General features: G+C 47.3%; 1 protein-coding gene across 1 annotated transcript in view; it reads left to right on the top strand.

Annotated features, from left to right (window-relative positions):
- Positions 1 to 5248: 5248 nt before the first annotated feature.
- The window catches only part of ALDH1A3 (aldehyde dehydrogenase 1 family member A3), a 33957-nt gene continuing 26262 nt past the window's right edge, over positions 5249 to 12943 (top strand). The window contains exons 1-2 of the mRNA XM_021552569.3: positions 5249 to 5399; positions 8722 to 8826. Coding sequence (XP_021408244.1) covers positions 5301 to 5399; positions 8722 to 8826 — 204 coding nt within the window. The 5' untranslated portion in view covers positions 5249 to 5300. The remainder of the gene's footprint in view (positions 5400 to 8721; positions 8827 to 12943) is intronic.

The raw sequence follows: 12943 nt of genomic DNA on the forward strand, positions 1-12943 counted from the left end.
ACAGGTTCTTGAACTTCTCCACAGCACAGACACTATCTTAGTAGGTTATCTCACACTTGCTTCTGTATACCTGCTCCCATTCTCCTCATCTTCCAATGCCTGGCCTGGCAGGGAGAAGTGAAGACTAGATGAAATAGACCTTGTTTTAATAGAAAAGGCTTCAAAATGTTCAGCTGTTTGTTATTTCCTTGCCACTTACTTTTCCAATTTACTTTTGGAGCCAGGCTAAAGGAAAGGCCAATCCTTGTGCACAGTCGCAGTTTAATACCTCTGATATGCATGAAGAAAATTAATTTGACTGAGGATTTTGCTTCATGAAGTAATTACAGCACAAAGCATAAAAAGGCTGTGTTTTGTCTTGAGCCGCCAGAGTCCTGGTTTGCATCATGAGGTCATGTTTAGGATTACAAATGTTTGCACAAATAGCACCTTAGAGTATCTCACATCACCTCTCTCCACCTTTACAAACAGGATTTTTGGAGGTGGAAAGGAGCAGGGAAAGAAACTATTCTTCAGTGACACATATGTTAAAATTGAAGCTTAAACCCACAGGGCACAAGAAGAGCACAAATATGGGAGGGTGCTGAGTTCATGGGGCTGCTCACACTCCAAAATATATCCAATGTGGATATATTTTGGAGTGTGAGCAGTGGAGGATGGTTGTAGGCACCAGCACAGCCCAATCAATTAAGGTCAGATTGATACAAGAAAAACCCTCATGTAGGACATACCATTTCCATGGTATCTTCAGGACAGGCTGATCTTTTTTATTTTGAGTTTTTAAGGCACCTCTCTGGATTCAAATCCTTTTGAAATTGTATGTGAATACTTTGATAAACTGATTAGAACTAGTTATGGTTAAAAAAAATGGCAGATTCTTCATTAATTTGGTGGTATTTGCAATGTGTTGCACAGCTGAAGGCAGCACTTTAATTATCATTATCTTGCAGCCAGAAAATATTTGGAAAAATAAAGTAAATCAAAATGTGATGGCAGAGCACACCTCACTGCCTTCAGATGGCCAGTCCCTATCAGTCAGTCACTTCTGCTACCAGGGAGCTCACAAGATGCCAATCACACCACAGTTAAAACAGTCCATCCTGCTGCTCACCTGTATAATGACAAATTTGGTCAAGACTGATGAAATTTATGGATTTTAAGTTTTCTTAGAAGAATTGACTCAAACTCTAGAGAACTACACATGGGGAATAAAAGTTACAGGAATGATAAACTTCCAAAACCCAGAAAATTCACAGATTAAAGTCACTGGGGAGAAAAGCACTCACCAGCACTTTCTGCCTTTACCTGGGTGTTAGGGTGGGAGGTCTGTAGATTGTGCAGTGACTGCTGGAGCTGAGCTCTGAATATCTGTCATCAGCACTCAGGCTGTGGGTGACTCACATCGAGAAAATGAAATTATGAAGACCCTTCTTTTATTCATCACTGCCTGCCTTCTTTCCTCACTGATAATACAGGGTCAGCATCCTCTCAAAATGACTGGAAAAGGAAACAGTGCATGTGAAACTCTCAGACACTGCTGTCATGAGCACCATGGAAAAACCATACGGAAATGAATAATTTTGTGCCCAAAGCACAGTTTGAATAACAGGCAGTAAAAAGCCCCTTCGCTGCACATTAAAAAAGAGGAGAATAAATCATGAGGGGAGCTGCTCCCTCAGGAGCAGCAAGATTGCCAATGCAGAGAGAGGGGGATGCCTGTAGGAAAAGGGCGTGGATAACTCAATTACAGTTCATCTGGATGAGGAAAACCAGGCAAATTCTGGACACTCCAGGCTGTTGAATGCTGGAGCGTAGAGCCTCAGTAGCCTTTCAGAGTATATTGTTTCACACACGTATTTATGTTTGTGTGTGCATGGGCTTCAGGGTATATGGAAAATAAGTGGGATAAGCTTTGGTTCTGTGCCAGGTTGAGTGCTCTACACAGCTACAGCACTGCTGGTCAGCTGGAAGCACAGGCTGAGGTCTAGGTGAAAAAAATAAAATCTTTGGAATATCAATTGATCAATTTGTAGAATATCTGTCAATGGCTACAGCACCACTGGCTGGGCAAACACAGCTCTCTAATATGTGCCCCACTGCCAAGTCTGTCTTCATCCATGGGACAGGATTTAGGGTCTAGAAACACCCTATTTCCAGGTAATCTGGAGATGTCTTCACTGACCATCTGTATACAATTCCCTGCGCTTCTGGGCTGGAGCCAGGGCATAAGATACGTCAGAGTGTATTTGGAGAAGTTACCACCAGCAATATCCCCTTCATTAAGGGGAATTAATTAAGGTTAAATAAGGTTTGGAAGTAAGAGAAATTAATTCCTACAGGCTTCCTTAAAGACAGGGAGACAGCAACATCATAGTAGGAACATGTCCTAGGACTGTGCTTGGCCCAGGCAGGCAGGACAGCACAGAGAGCTGTGGTCAGGTCTCACTCACGGTGGCAGATTTAAGAGTGCACATGTCCATTCCAACAGTGGGAAGGTGATCTTTGTTCTGCTTGGCAGAGCAGAGCAGGTGTACTGGCAGTGTAAAAACTCGCTGTGAGATGCAGCTCTGCAGAGCAGCTCCAGGCAATCCACAGCCATTGCTGTCACTGCAGCAGGTTAAGGACACACTGCCGAGATCTCTGTGACAGGAGAACACAACAGGGTAACTCAGTAGTGACGTGACCTCTCATAGACGGATGCTCTTCCTCCTGCTTGTGTTTCCAACACACTGATCAACTCTTTCAAACTTAGGTAAAACCCATTTTTTCAGTCCCTCTATCCTAGTGATGGCATGCCCTTCCTGAGGCACTGGAATGAATGTAAAATGTCTCACGTTTGTTCTGATCAGGGCTCTGCTGATGCTTTTAGGGCTTCTCCCACTCAAAAGTCTGTTAACGTGAGTATTTCTTCCTCCCTTGTGATCTGATAGAAGCACAAAAGACACATCTGGTGACAAAAGACACATCTGGTGACAAAAGACACATCTCTTCTGGGGCTGGTGGACTTTCCCCTTATGCCAGGATTGAGTTTGCCCAACAAGGGACCAGTCAGTGTCCACAAGACTCTTTGACAGCAGAACATTCTGTTACTCTTCCTGTGACGTTATCAGAGGAAACACTGCACACAGCTATGTGTATCCATTGAAGTCTATTATTTCAGCTCGTTCATATGTTGCTGACTCACCATTCATTCACTTTGTACAACCTTTTAAAAGTCTTACACATCCCCAAACCCTGTCCATGGAATTTCTGCCTTAGATGTATCTCACACTGCACCAACATTAACTTGAAGAGGCAATAATTTTCCCAGGAGTGTCTTGTATAAAATCTTCCTCATCAGAGATAAGAGACAAGGTCATTCCACATGAGACAACCCACTGGAATGACTCTTTAGACACCACTTGTTCTGGAACTTCTTATTCATCATTCTCCTCATCCTGATATTTTGTCCTCTAATTGCAAAAGGAATTTCCACTTCCACTGAGTGTTTCTGTGGGCAAGGTACAGACAGAAATGGATAAACTCCACTGGGACTAGGAATACGCTGGGATATGGCTAAGAGATTTCTTCTAGCTGGGGGTACATTTGATTTGTAGCTTTTATGGGAAATAGCAACTGGACAGTTAAAAATGGACAGCTTAGAAATAAGCATTTCTGCACCAATCACCATCAGATAGGTTTTCACCTGGGCAGAGGACTTCCAAAAACATTCTGCAATCCTGCAAGCTGCAGGCAGTGGGGGTAGTTTCCCTCCTGAATCAGCACTAAATCTACGCCACTGTGATATCACAGGCTATCTGCCTTTGGAAGCTCTGAGTATTTTTAAGCATTCTAACAGCAAAGCGCTGACTATTGCTGGGGATTACAGATTCTGCAGAACATTTTGGAAGATAACTTCTGGCATCTTGCCACTTGTTATATGGAAAATATGTTATATTATCTTCCATGTGTGTGGGGGTGTGAGGGTGCTCTGAGTGTCCTGGCCCTCAGCCTGCAAAGACTTACACATATTTTATGCAGAATAAAGTTAAGCAATACATAATGAACTTGTTCAGGCTCAGAGCCTAGTTCTGTCACTTAAGACATGTTCCATATCCTTTAAGACTTCTCGAAAGACAGCATCTTTCTCGACACTCCAAGTACACTACTATGAGCACCATGCTGGAGGTTGGCTGAGTATTTCCACCCCAGTGGGACACGAATATGCTGTTATCAGTGTAGGACTTTCCAGTGGAAGGGTCTGGTCCTGCCCCAGCCGGCTGGAGTCCTTTGACTGGGATAGTCAGACTGGGATGGGCAAACTGGTCCCAGACTCCTGTACACACACAGGAATGTGGAGCAGCTGCTGTCAGATGCACAGCACACATTTGATGTCATGTTCTTCTCTTACTATCAGTCCTGGAAAGATCTCCAGAGGCACTGAGTGAAGGATGAGGCATAGGTAAGGATGTCAGAACACCAGGAATAGCAGAAAAAGGCCCTTATTGCTGGGAGACAGTGGTGTTACTCCCATGGAAACCCTTGCAAGAGTCCTCCCATTAATGACATCTGGGTGGGTTTGGGTGAGATGCAGAGGCACAAGGCAGCAGAGGGCACATCCTCCCACGCCCACTCCAGTGCCACCCTTTGGCCAGGGTGGCTGCTCTACTCCCCAGAGCCCATCTGGGCACACCCTGCTCCCCTCCCTCACTGCCCCCGGCTGCGGGGAGCCCATGGGGAGCCCTGCGGAGTCCTGTGGGCAGCAATGTCAGATCCGTGCCTGGAGCTCTGAGGGAGCCCTGCAGGAGCACTGAGGGGAGCACTACGGGGACACCACGGCGAGCCCCGAGCGAGCAATGTCCGAGCCCTTTGGGGAGCCCTGAGGGACTGTGTGGGACCCCTGAGGGGAACCCGGTGGGAGCCCTTTGGGATTCTGTGGACAGCCCTGCGGGGAACAGTTAATAGCCTGAGGAGAATCCCTTGAGACATTGAGTAGAATCCCTTGCAACCCCGTGGAGAGCCCTTTGGGATGCTGAGGGGTGTCCTTTGGGATCCTGCGAGCCGCCCTTGTGAGCCCTGTGGGGACAGCGGGCGGGAGCGCGGCGGGGACCCCGCGGCGCCGCCCGTCACCTGCGGCCGCGCGAGGGGCCGGGGCGGGGCGCGGGGCGGGGCCGGCGCGCGGGGCGGGGGCGGCGGCCAATGGGGGCGGCGGCCAATGGGGGCGGCGGCCAATGGGGGCGGGCGGGCGGCTCGCGCGGCGCTCTTAAGGCGGCGCGGGCGCTGTCAGCGGGCAGAAGGCGCGCGGGCTCGACGGCGGGGCCATGGCAGCCCTCAACGGCGCCGTGGAGAACGGGCAGCCCGACAGGAAAGTGCCCCCGCTGCCGCGGCCCCTGCGCAGCCTGGAGGTGAAATACACCAAGGTGAGCCTGCCAGGCATGGGGCGCTGGGCGGCGGGTGGGCTTCGCCGTGGTGTCGCCGATGTATTTGGTGGAGTCAGGGTGGTGGTGAGATGTTATATTTTTAATACAAAATTTTCGCCCTCAGTGGTTTTTTTTCTTAGCTTCTTTTGTTCCTTCTGCTGTCTGAGATAGTAGGTTTATGGGGGGTTGAGGTTGAGCAAGGAGATGACAGTGGCGTTTCTAATGGAGCAGCACTTGTCCCAGTCCATAATGCCCAAAACCTACCTTTTTCTTTTTAATCAAATAACTCCGCCAAAGCTGTTGCTCTGCCCTAGGTGCCCTGGGCTCCTCTCCCTGCTGTGGTGCCTGACACCATCTTCCCCTCCCAACCCATCCGTGAACGCCTCCAGCTCCCGGCTGGCGCTCAGCACAATCCGATTTGGATGGGGTGAGCCTGGGCAGGGCGAGGAAGGCTTTATCCCTCAGAGCCGCTTCTGGGTTGTGTTCAAGCGTCCTTGACCCACAGCTCCCCTGCGGGGAGGTGGCTTGGTGCCAGTGGTGGGTTTGGGTGGTGTCCGGCAGGACTGGGCCTTGGGAAAGGCTCTGCCGTGGCACTGGAGCCATCCTGCAGCTCCACGAGAGGAGCAGCGCTCGTGTTGGTGGCTCTTGGTCCCAACTCCATGGCGTCCCCACGGGATGAGGAGTCGGGCACTGAGCCCACACAAACCCTCACCTCTCCATTGAGTTTCCCTTTAAACAGTCGCTCCTGACCTTTTGGTATAAACCAAAGGCTCCTAAGCTTCATATCGCTGTCCCTCAGAGGTGGGGCTGGCTTGGAGCAGAGCAGGGCTGCAGAAATCCCTGCTCCCAGTGCAGCTGTAGCTCTGCGATCGCCGAGTCGCTTTTTGTTCCACAACAGCCTGACCCGCTGCCTTGTGCGGTGGGGAGAGCGTCCCGGCTGGTTACTGCCGAGGAGCCTTGGCTGCTATAATTTCAACTTTGTGCCCGGACTAAAAGAGCTGGAGGGGCTGAATGAGTGTGTTGCTGTTGCATTCTTGTGTTAAGTATTGAGAAAAAACAAAATTTGAAGCTTATTCCCTTGTAGCAAAAAGGAGTGAACAGCGATAGCTTATCCGGCGAAGTGTTGATTTGAATTATGCATCCAAAGTACTGAAACAGACTAGCAATTAGGAGCAATCAGTGGGCTAGATTAATTTTTTAACATCCAAAATTTATCTACTCTTTATTTGTCAGATAGCAGTAAATTGGATCTGCAGCTGCTGATTGCAGAATGGCGTAATGCTGCGCAAACAGCTCTTTCCTGCGTCCAAAATGGACACGGCCATTTGAGTTCTTCTTAAACATCTAAATGTTCTGGTTTTTGTTATTTTTATTGTTGTGAACACTTTTAAACACTCCTTAGGGATCTTATCCTGCAGCCGTGTATGTTTTCAAACACACAGTTTATGCTCCACAGTTTTGCCAGAGACTGTGAGCACTAAACGAGTCAAGGTAGAATCCTTAAAGTGGAAACCAACATAAATTAAAAGTGTGAGTATGATGTTTGATCTGATGCTCCCAGTGCATCTGAGAAAATAATGAGCAGCAGTCAATTTTCATAAAACTGTGAGGGGTTTTGTGCAAGCTCCGAGTTTCACCAGATGTTTACAGCTGACAGCATGCTTCCTTCTGCTTAGAGGAGATTTTTATTTTTGGTTCTACCAGTTATGGGGCTGGGGGACAGGCAAAGTCTTTCAACAAAGATCTTTCTTATAGAGCAGCTTAGTGCTTGTCATGGATGTGTGATGGAAGTGATCTGTCCACAATTCCTTGTCTCAAATTCTGGCTATGAAGCATGAACTGGGGATATACTGTTCAATTTGATTTCAACTCCTGGCACCAAGGACTCATGATGTGTGGTGGATTCTCAGAATGATGGTAGTGTATATGTTACATTTAAAACAGCCTGATCCTGTCACTCTTGTGTTTTACTGCTTGGTAGGAACATCACTTTCCCACAGAATGAATGTTGAATGCAAAGGAAAAATCAGTATTCTTCTCCAGCCCTTAGTTTGTGAGCATATACCTGATACTTTAATTTTATGGTTCCTGTCATATTTCCCACATTTATAATGCAATTTTTCTTCATTAGGGAAATAAAGAAAAACTGAGGTTAAAATGTGTAAATGTTAAAATGTAGCACTTGGGTAACAGAGTAGTTTGGGAGCACTCATATCCTAAACTGGAGTTAATATTTCTAACGTTGTATCTTTTCTTTTGACTTCGCTTGGCAACATTTTTTTGTGAAATTTTCTTTTTCTCAGCCTGTGTGAAACAGGTGGGTCCAGCAGTGCAGCTTCTACACCAATTATACTTTGGATACTTTATGCAGTAATAATAAGAAAAATTCCTTTCAGGAAAAACTGCCCAAGGAAAGAAAACTATGACCCAAAGCAGTGGGAATTCCGAATGTAAGAGATGCAACATTAATCTCCTGGTGGTGTGTAGAGACTCATAAACAAGATTGCAAATGTGGATGGCTTCCAAATAAAAGTACTAGCTTGCAGCCACTAGCAGGCTACTAATAAAGATTACTTCATCTAATCTTATTTAAAGTATATTTATAAAATATAACACTGCCAAGTCAGATCACAGCGTGGATAAGATGCATGTTGAATCAATTAATTGTATATAGGTATTCATGTTCTGTTTACAGTGAGTAACAACACTCCAGTATTTAATGCATTTTCAGTTACGCAATGCTGGGACTGTTTGTTCTTGCTCTGGAAATGCAATATTTTGAAACACTTAAATCTTGTCACAGATGACTCTAAGTGACGTGGGAGGCTTGATCTGGCCTGTGACGAGGCATGGTGGGGTAGAACCGAGCCAGAGCCTCCTCCTGTGGACACTGCTGGAGGGGGATCAAGCTGTGGAGGTAGCCCAGGGCAGGGCACCAACGGCCAAATAATAATTGTACAGCAACACGTAACAAGGGGCTCCTTCTGCCTCAACTATACAAGTTTCTCTTGGTGTCTGCTTGCTGTTCCCATGGAGATGTATTTCAAAAACTGCCCGTTTCTCACTGCCAAATCCCAGTGCTGTTCTCTGTGGAACCTGTGCTCTGCCTTCCTCTGGCTCAAAACTAACTGGGTGCACAAAGTTTGGAGAAATGCTTCTGTATTGCCAGCAGTGTCCCTTGGAGAGAGACTGAGCACACTTGACTCTGCCATGGATGGAAGCTGAAGAGACTCTGGACCTTTGAGGTGCACTTGTGGGTTTTTTTTGTCTATATCAGTTTTTCTTTCTCCTGCCCATCCCACTCCCCTTGCTCTCTCTTCAGATATTTATTAACAATGAATGGCACGAGTCTACAAGTGGAAAGAAGTTCCCTACCTACAACCCTTCAACGCTGCAAAAAATTTGTGACATTGAGGAAGGAGATAAGGTAAGTGTTGTTGGACAAGCAGTGCAAAAGACATTTTCCAGGGGATTTCTTTTTGTAGGGAAGCACATAAAGGAAAAGCTGGCTTTTAACAACATCCATCTGGCCAGCCTGAGCTGGAGGTCTGGGACACTGGATGTGCTGCTCAAGAAATACATGGGCTGGGTGGCATCAATCCTGGCCAGCTTGTCAGAAGCACTTTCCCTGATAGGAACTGGCTGCTGAACACTGTCAGAGGAATGAGGCTGAGCATCATTCTTGTGCCACAGACTGGAAGGAAGTAGCCAGCCTGAGGAAATAGCAATGATGGTGTGTGCTCACCCCGAAAGGATTTGGGCTCTGTGTTGGGGGTGGTTTATACCCCAGCTGCAGGGCAGCCTGTTGGAGACACTGAACTGAAACTCCCCATTTTTAAACACAAATAACATGAGTGCTTGGGGGAATTTATGCTCGGTCATACAAACATTGACCACTTGCTGCTGGAGATGTGATGTGGTGCTGCTTTTCCAGCTGATATTGTGGGTTCTGGCCTCCTGCACAGATGTGGCAGCTCTCACTAAAACCAAACCAGTATCTCAAGAGCTTTAGTAGTCCCTGGCTGGCCCTGGTGTGCTGCAGAGTAACCTGAGATGTAACTGCTTGGGTTTGGTAACAGCCTGAGGTGAGGAACATATGACACTTTTTTTGTCCAAAACAGCTCATCGTGTATGGGCCAACTGGTCTGACCTATGGAAAAGAGCTGGGCCAACATCTGGCTTTGTGCAGGAAGTCATGGGAAGGTGATTCACAGCTGCTGGCCTGTGCCAGGGCTTTGGTAGCTCGTTGCTGTGGGCAGTAAGTGATGGGCAGCGTGGCCATTTCTGCCTGCACTTACATCTTTTTCATAATATTTAAGCTTGTCCAGTGCTTGTGAGGCAGCCTCCAAGACTTACTGCCACTGGGGATCTGTGCATCCGTGGGGCAATTACACATTGAGGCAGAACCAAACATTATGTGTCATTTCTTTATCCTGACTGGGTAGGACACAACTGTGTTTAATTGCAGTGGCATGTAAACAGTGGAATTGAAGCTGACTCTGATGCAACTGTATTTTGATAGGCAGAAACCATGACGTTGTTATTGTTCCCTGAGCTAAGTGTCTCCTCAATCAGCTGTAGAGTATTACATGAGCAGTTTGTGCCTGCTTCTCAGTGTTGGCTAAAAAAAATTGTTATACAGAACTAACAGGCCAGTTTTGCCTCCTTGAGATTTGTCCCTGTCTGAGTTCAGCTTCTGGCTTGCAGGAAGTGGAGCTTTTCCAGTCAGTGGAGCTCTCTTCCCCTGAATCCTCAGTATAGGTGATTGATTTCTTAGTGAAAATTGCAGCCAAAAATGTAAGCTAGCTGTGCTTTGGGTGCTGAAAGCCTCTTCTGTACATCTCATCTTTTAAAACAATATTTTGCTCTGACTAGATTTTTCCAGGATAGTGAGTGGGGATTAGACCTGGATCTGGATTAAAGAGTGATGTGTGATAACCATCCCCAAATAGCTGTTTGCCTTCTGGTGACACTTGACCATGTCCTACTCTCTTCTGGCAAACTGAGGTCCCTGAGGCTTCCCTTGCTCTGGTTCATCCCCTCGTGGGGTTGTACCTCCAGTCTGCTGGAGTCACCACAGGAATTGGTGAGGTGTGTGAGCTGTGTTCAGTGGTGCTTTCCAGTGCCTTGTCCCCATGTGCCACTGTACTTGCTGTGCTGGCCAGTGCCACTGCAGGGGTGGCAGCTCCTGCTACTGGCTTCAGCTGTGCTCTGCCAATGTTTGGCTTTGCCTTCACAGCAGGCTGGGAGCAAAACTCCCCTTCCCAAACCCTGAACAGAAACCTGCCCTTCCCTGGCCATGCAGAGTGTTTTGCTTAGGCTGCACGTGAGGGGTGGAAATTTGGCAGCTGATATCTCAGTGATGATAGCTTAGTCTGGTGCTGAAACTTGGCCAATTCTTTATAAGCCTAGAAGCAAAGGTTTTGTTGTCTATTCTTTAGTTACAGAATTGTCCTTGATGGGACAGTTGAGGGATAAAGAAAAGTCTGTGTGGAAAAAGACACCCTGAAAATAAAATGGTGGATATTTCCACTGGATGCTGGAATATACCTCACAAATAAAAGCTTAGTGTCCAACTGCTTGCCAGGCTGATAATACAAAAAAGAGTAACTCTGGTGCTGTCCCTAACACTTGGGGACAGGCTTTTTCCTTCTAGCAGCTTCCTGATGTCCATCAGGAACAGGGGAAAAGTGCTCCTTCCTCAAAGGAGTGCCCAGCTCAGTTGCCTCAGAGCATTGGCTTCAGGTCCACAGCTGTGACTGTCAAGTTTCTGTCATGATCATTTCTAAACAGTTCAATCTCATGTGGATCTTTGAAGGGTTGTGAGAAGGATTTGTTCAGCCTGTCCCCTTCAGATTGTAGTGGCAGACTGAGGTAAGACCACAGCAGACTTGCAATGCCCTCCATAACAATTTTGGACGTTTCAGGCTGTTAGGATGGTGTTTGTAGCTGTTTTAAATTCAAGTTTGGAACTTAAAGCAATTAAATCTGTGGACTGTTTGCAGGGGAGCAGGTCAGGGAACCTCTTGTAACTAAAAAACTGTGACATGCTCATGCCCTGTGTCAGAAGAGTGTCTTTCCAAAGATGTGCACAGGGGAGGCTTTTTGAAGAAGTCATTAGGTGAATTGAAGAAAGAGGGTCCCCAGTGGGTGTGCTGTACTCCTGGCATGTCTCCACACTTGGAGCACTCTGGGGCACCCTGAGATGGAAGCAGAGCAAGGCTTTTTTGCAGGTGTTTTCCCCACTCACAGAGCCAGTGGGGTGATGGTCTTCACTGTGCTCTGCAGCCTGCTGTTGGGGCAGGAGAGAGGAAAGGAGGATGGGAAAAAAAAGGAGCAGCAATGAGCAGGCCTTGAGGTAGAGGAGGAAGATGGACAAGGCAGCTCAGAACAAAGAACAGTGTTCAGTTTGTTTGGGGGGAAGGTATGTGATTGTGTAACTGGGGGTTGTATCATAATTCAAACACCCCAGGTGGGTATGAAGGTTTGCAGGCATTTCCCAACACTGTAAAGACTTTGCAATCTTAATATTCTTGGTGGAGCTTTTTATGTAATGCTCATTAAATCTGTTATAGATCCGAGTGGAGCACCAGGATGCATGGATCTCCTCCTACTGTGGTTTTGTGCACCACAGGGTGTTCCTGGCACCCTGACAGTTCAGAGTCACTTTGTCACACCTTGTGCCTACCTATTGCAACATGCCTGCAATGAACATGCCATTCAGACTCCCCTAATGCCTAGTCATAACAGGATGGATTAAGAATGGCATTTCAGCCTTCCTGAAGGATTTCCTTGTTTTTGCTGGTCTCTCAGGCCTATTGAGGCTGTGCAGAAAGGCTCTCAGGACATCACTTGGTGCTGCTACCAGGAGGGTGTTTAGGGAAAGCCTGTTTGCCTGTGTGACAGTGACTGCATGCTCTGAACCACTATTTGTACCCAGAATGTCTGAGAAAGATGGTTGTCTTCATTTTTGTCTTTACAGGCACTGCAGTAGGGTTCGTGTGCTCCCATTTTTAGAGGTTGGGGAAGATTTGGGCATGCACTGAAATCCTCTTCCCACACAGTCATCTCACTCCTGTTCTGAGTGCCAGGGTGGAGGGAAGACCCTTGTACCAAGGGCATTGTGCCACTGCAGACCCAGTTCCCTGCACATCTGTGCTCCCAGCCTGGTTGCTGAACTAATTAATTGCTGTTAAGGAAAGGCTTGTTTAAACCTGACACACTTATGTTCCTTTGCCTGCTCTGTCACATAAAATATTGCCTTCTTTCAGTTTAAGCCTTCATTCCAGCAGGCAGGATGGGGGATACATGAGTGTGCAGTGGCTGGTGGTGCCTTCTGGCTTTTGTGATGTGCCAAGTTGAATCCAGATCAACTCCAGCAGAGTGAGCCATTCAAAGCCCTGTTGTGGCTGTGGGTGATGGGCCCCAGGTAGGACCTGCCTGTGTGTGCTCAGTGGCTCTGCACACCTCTGCCCCACCAGCAGCCCTTGCTGAACCAGAGCCATCCTTTGACAGCACAAGTTTCCTCCAATGGCTTCCCATCT

The sequence above is a fragment of the Lonchura striata genome, chromosome 10, assembly GCF_050655825.1.
Source record: "Lonchura striata isolate lonStrDom1 chromosome 10, ASM5065582v1, whole genome shotgun sequence".
NCBI classification, from domain to species: Eukaryota; Metazoa; Chordata; class Aves; order Passeriformes; family Estrildidae; genus Lonchura; species Lonchura striata.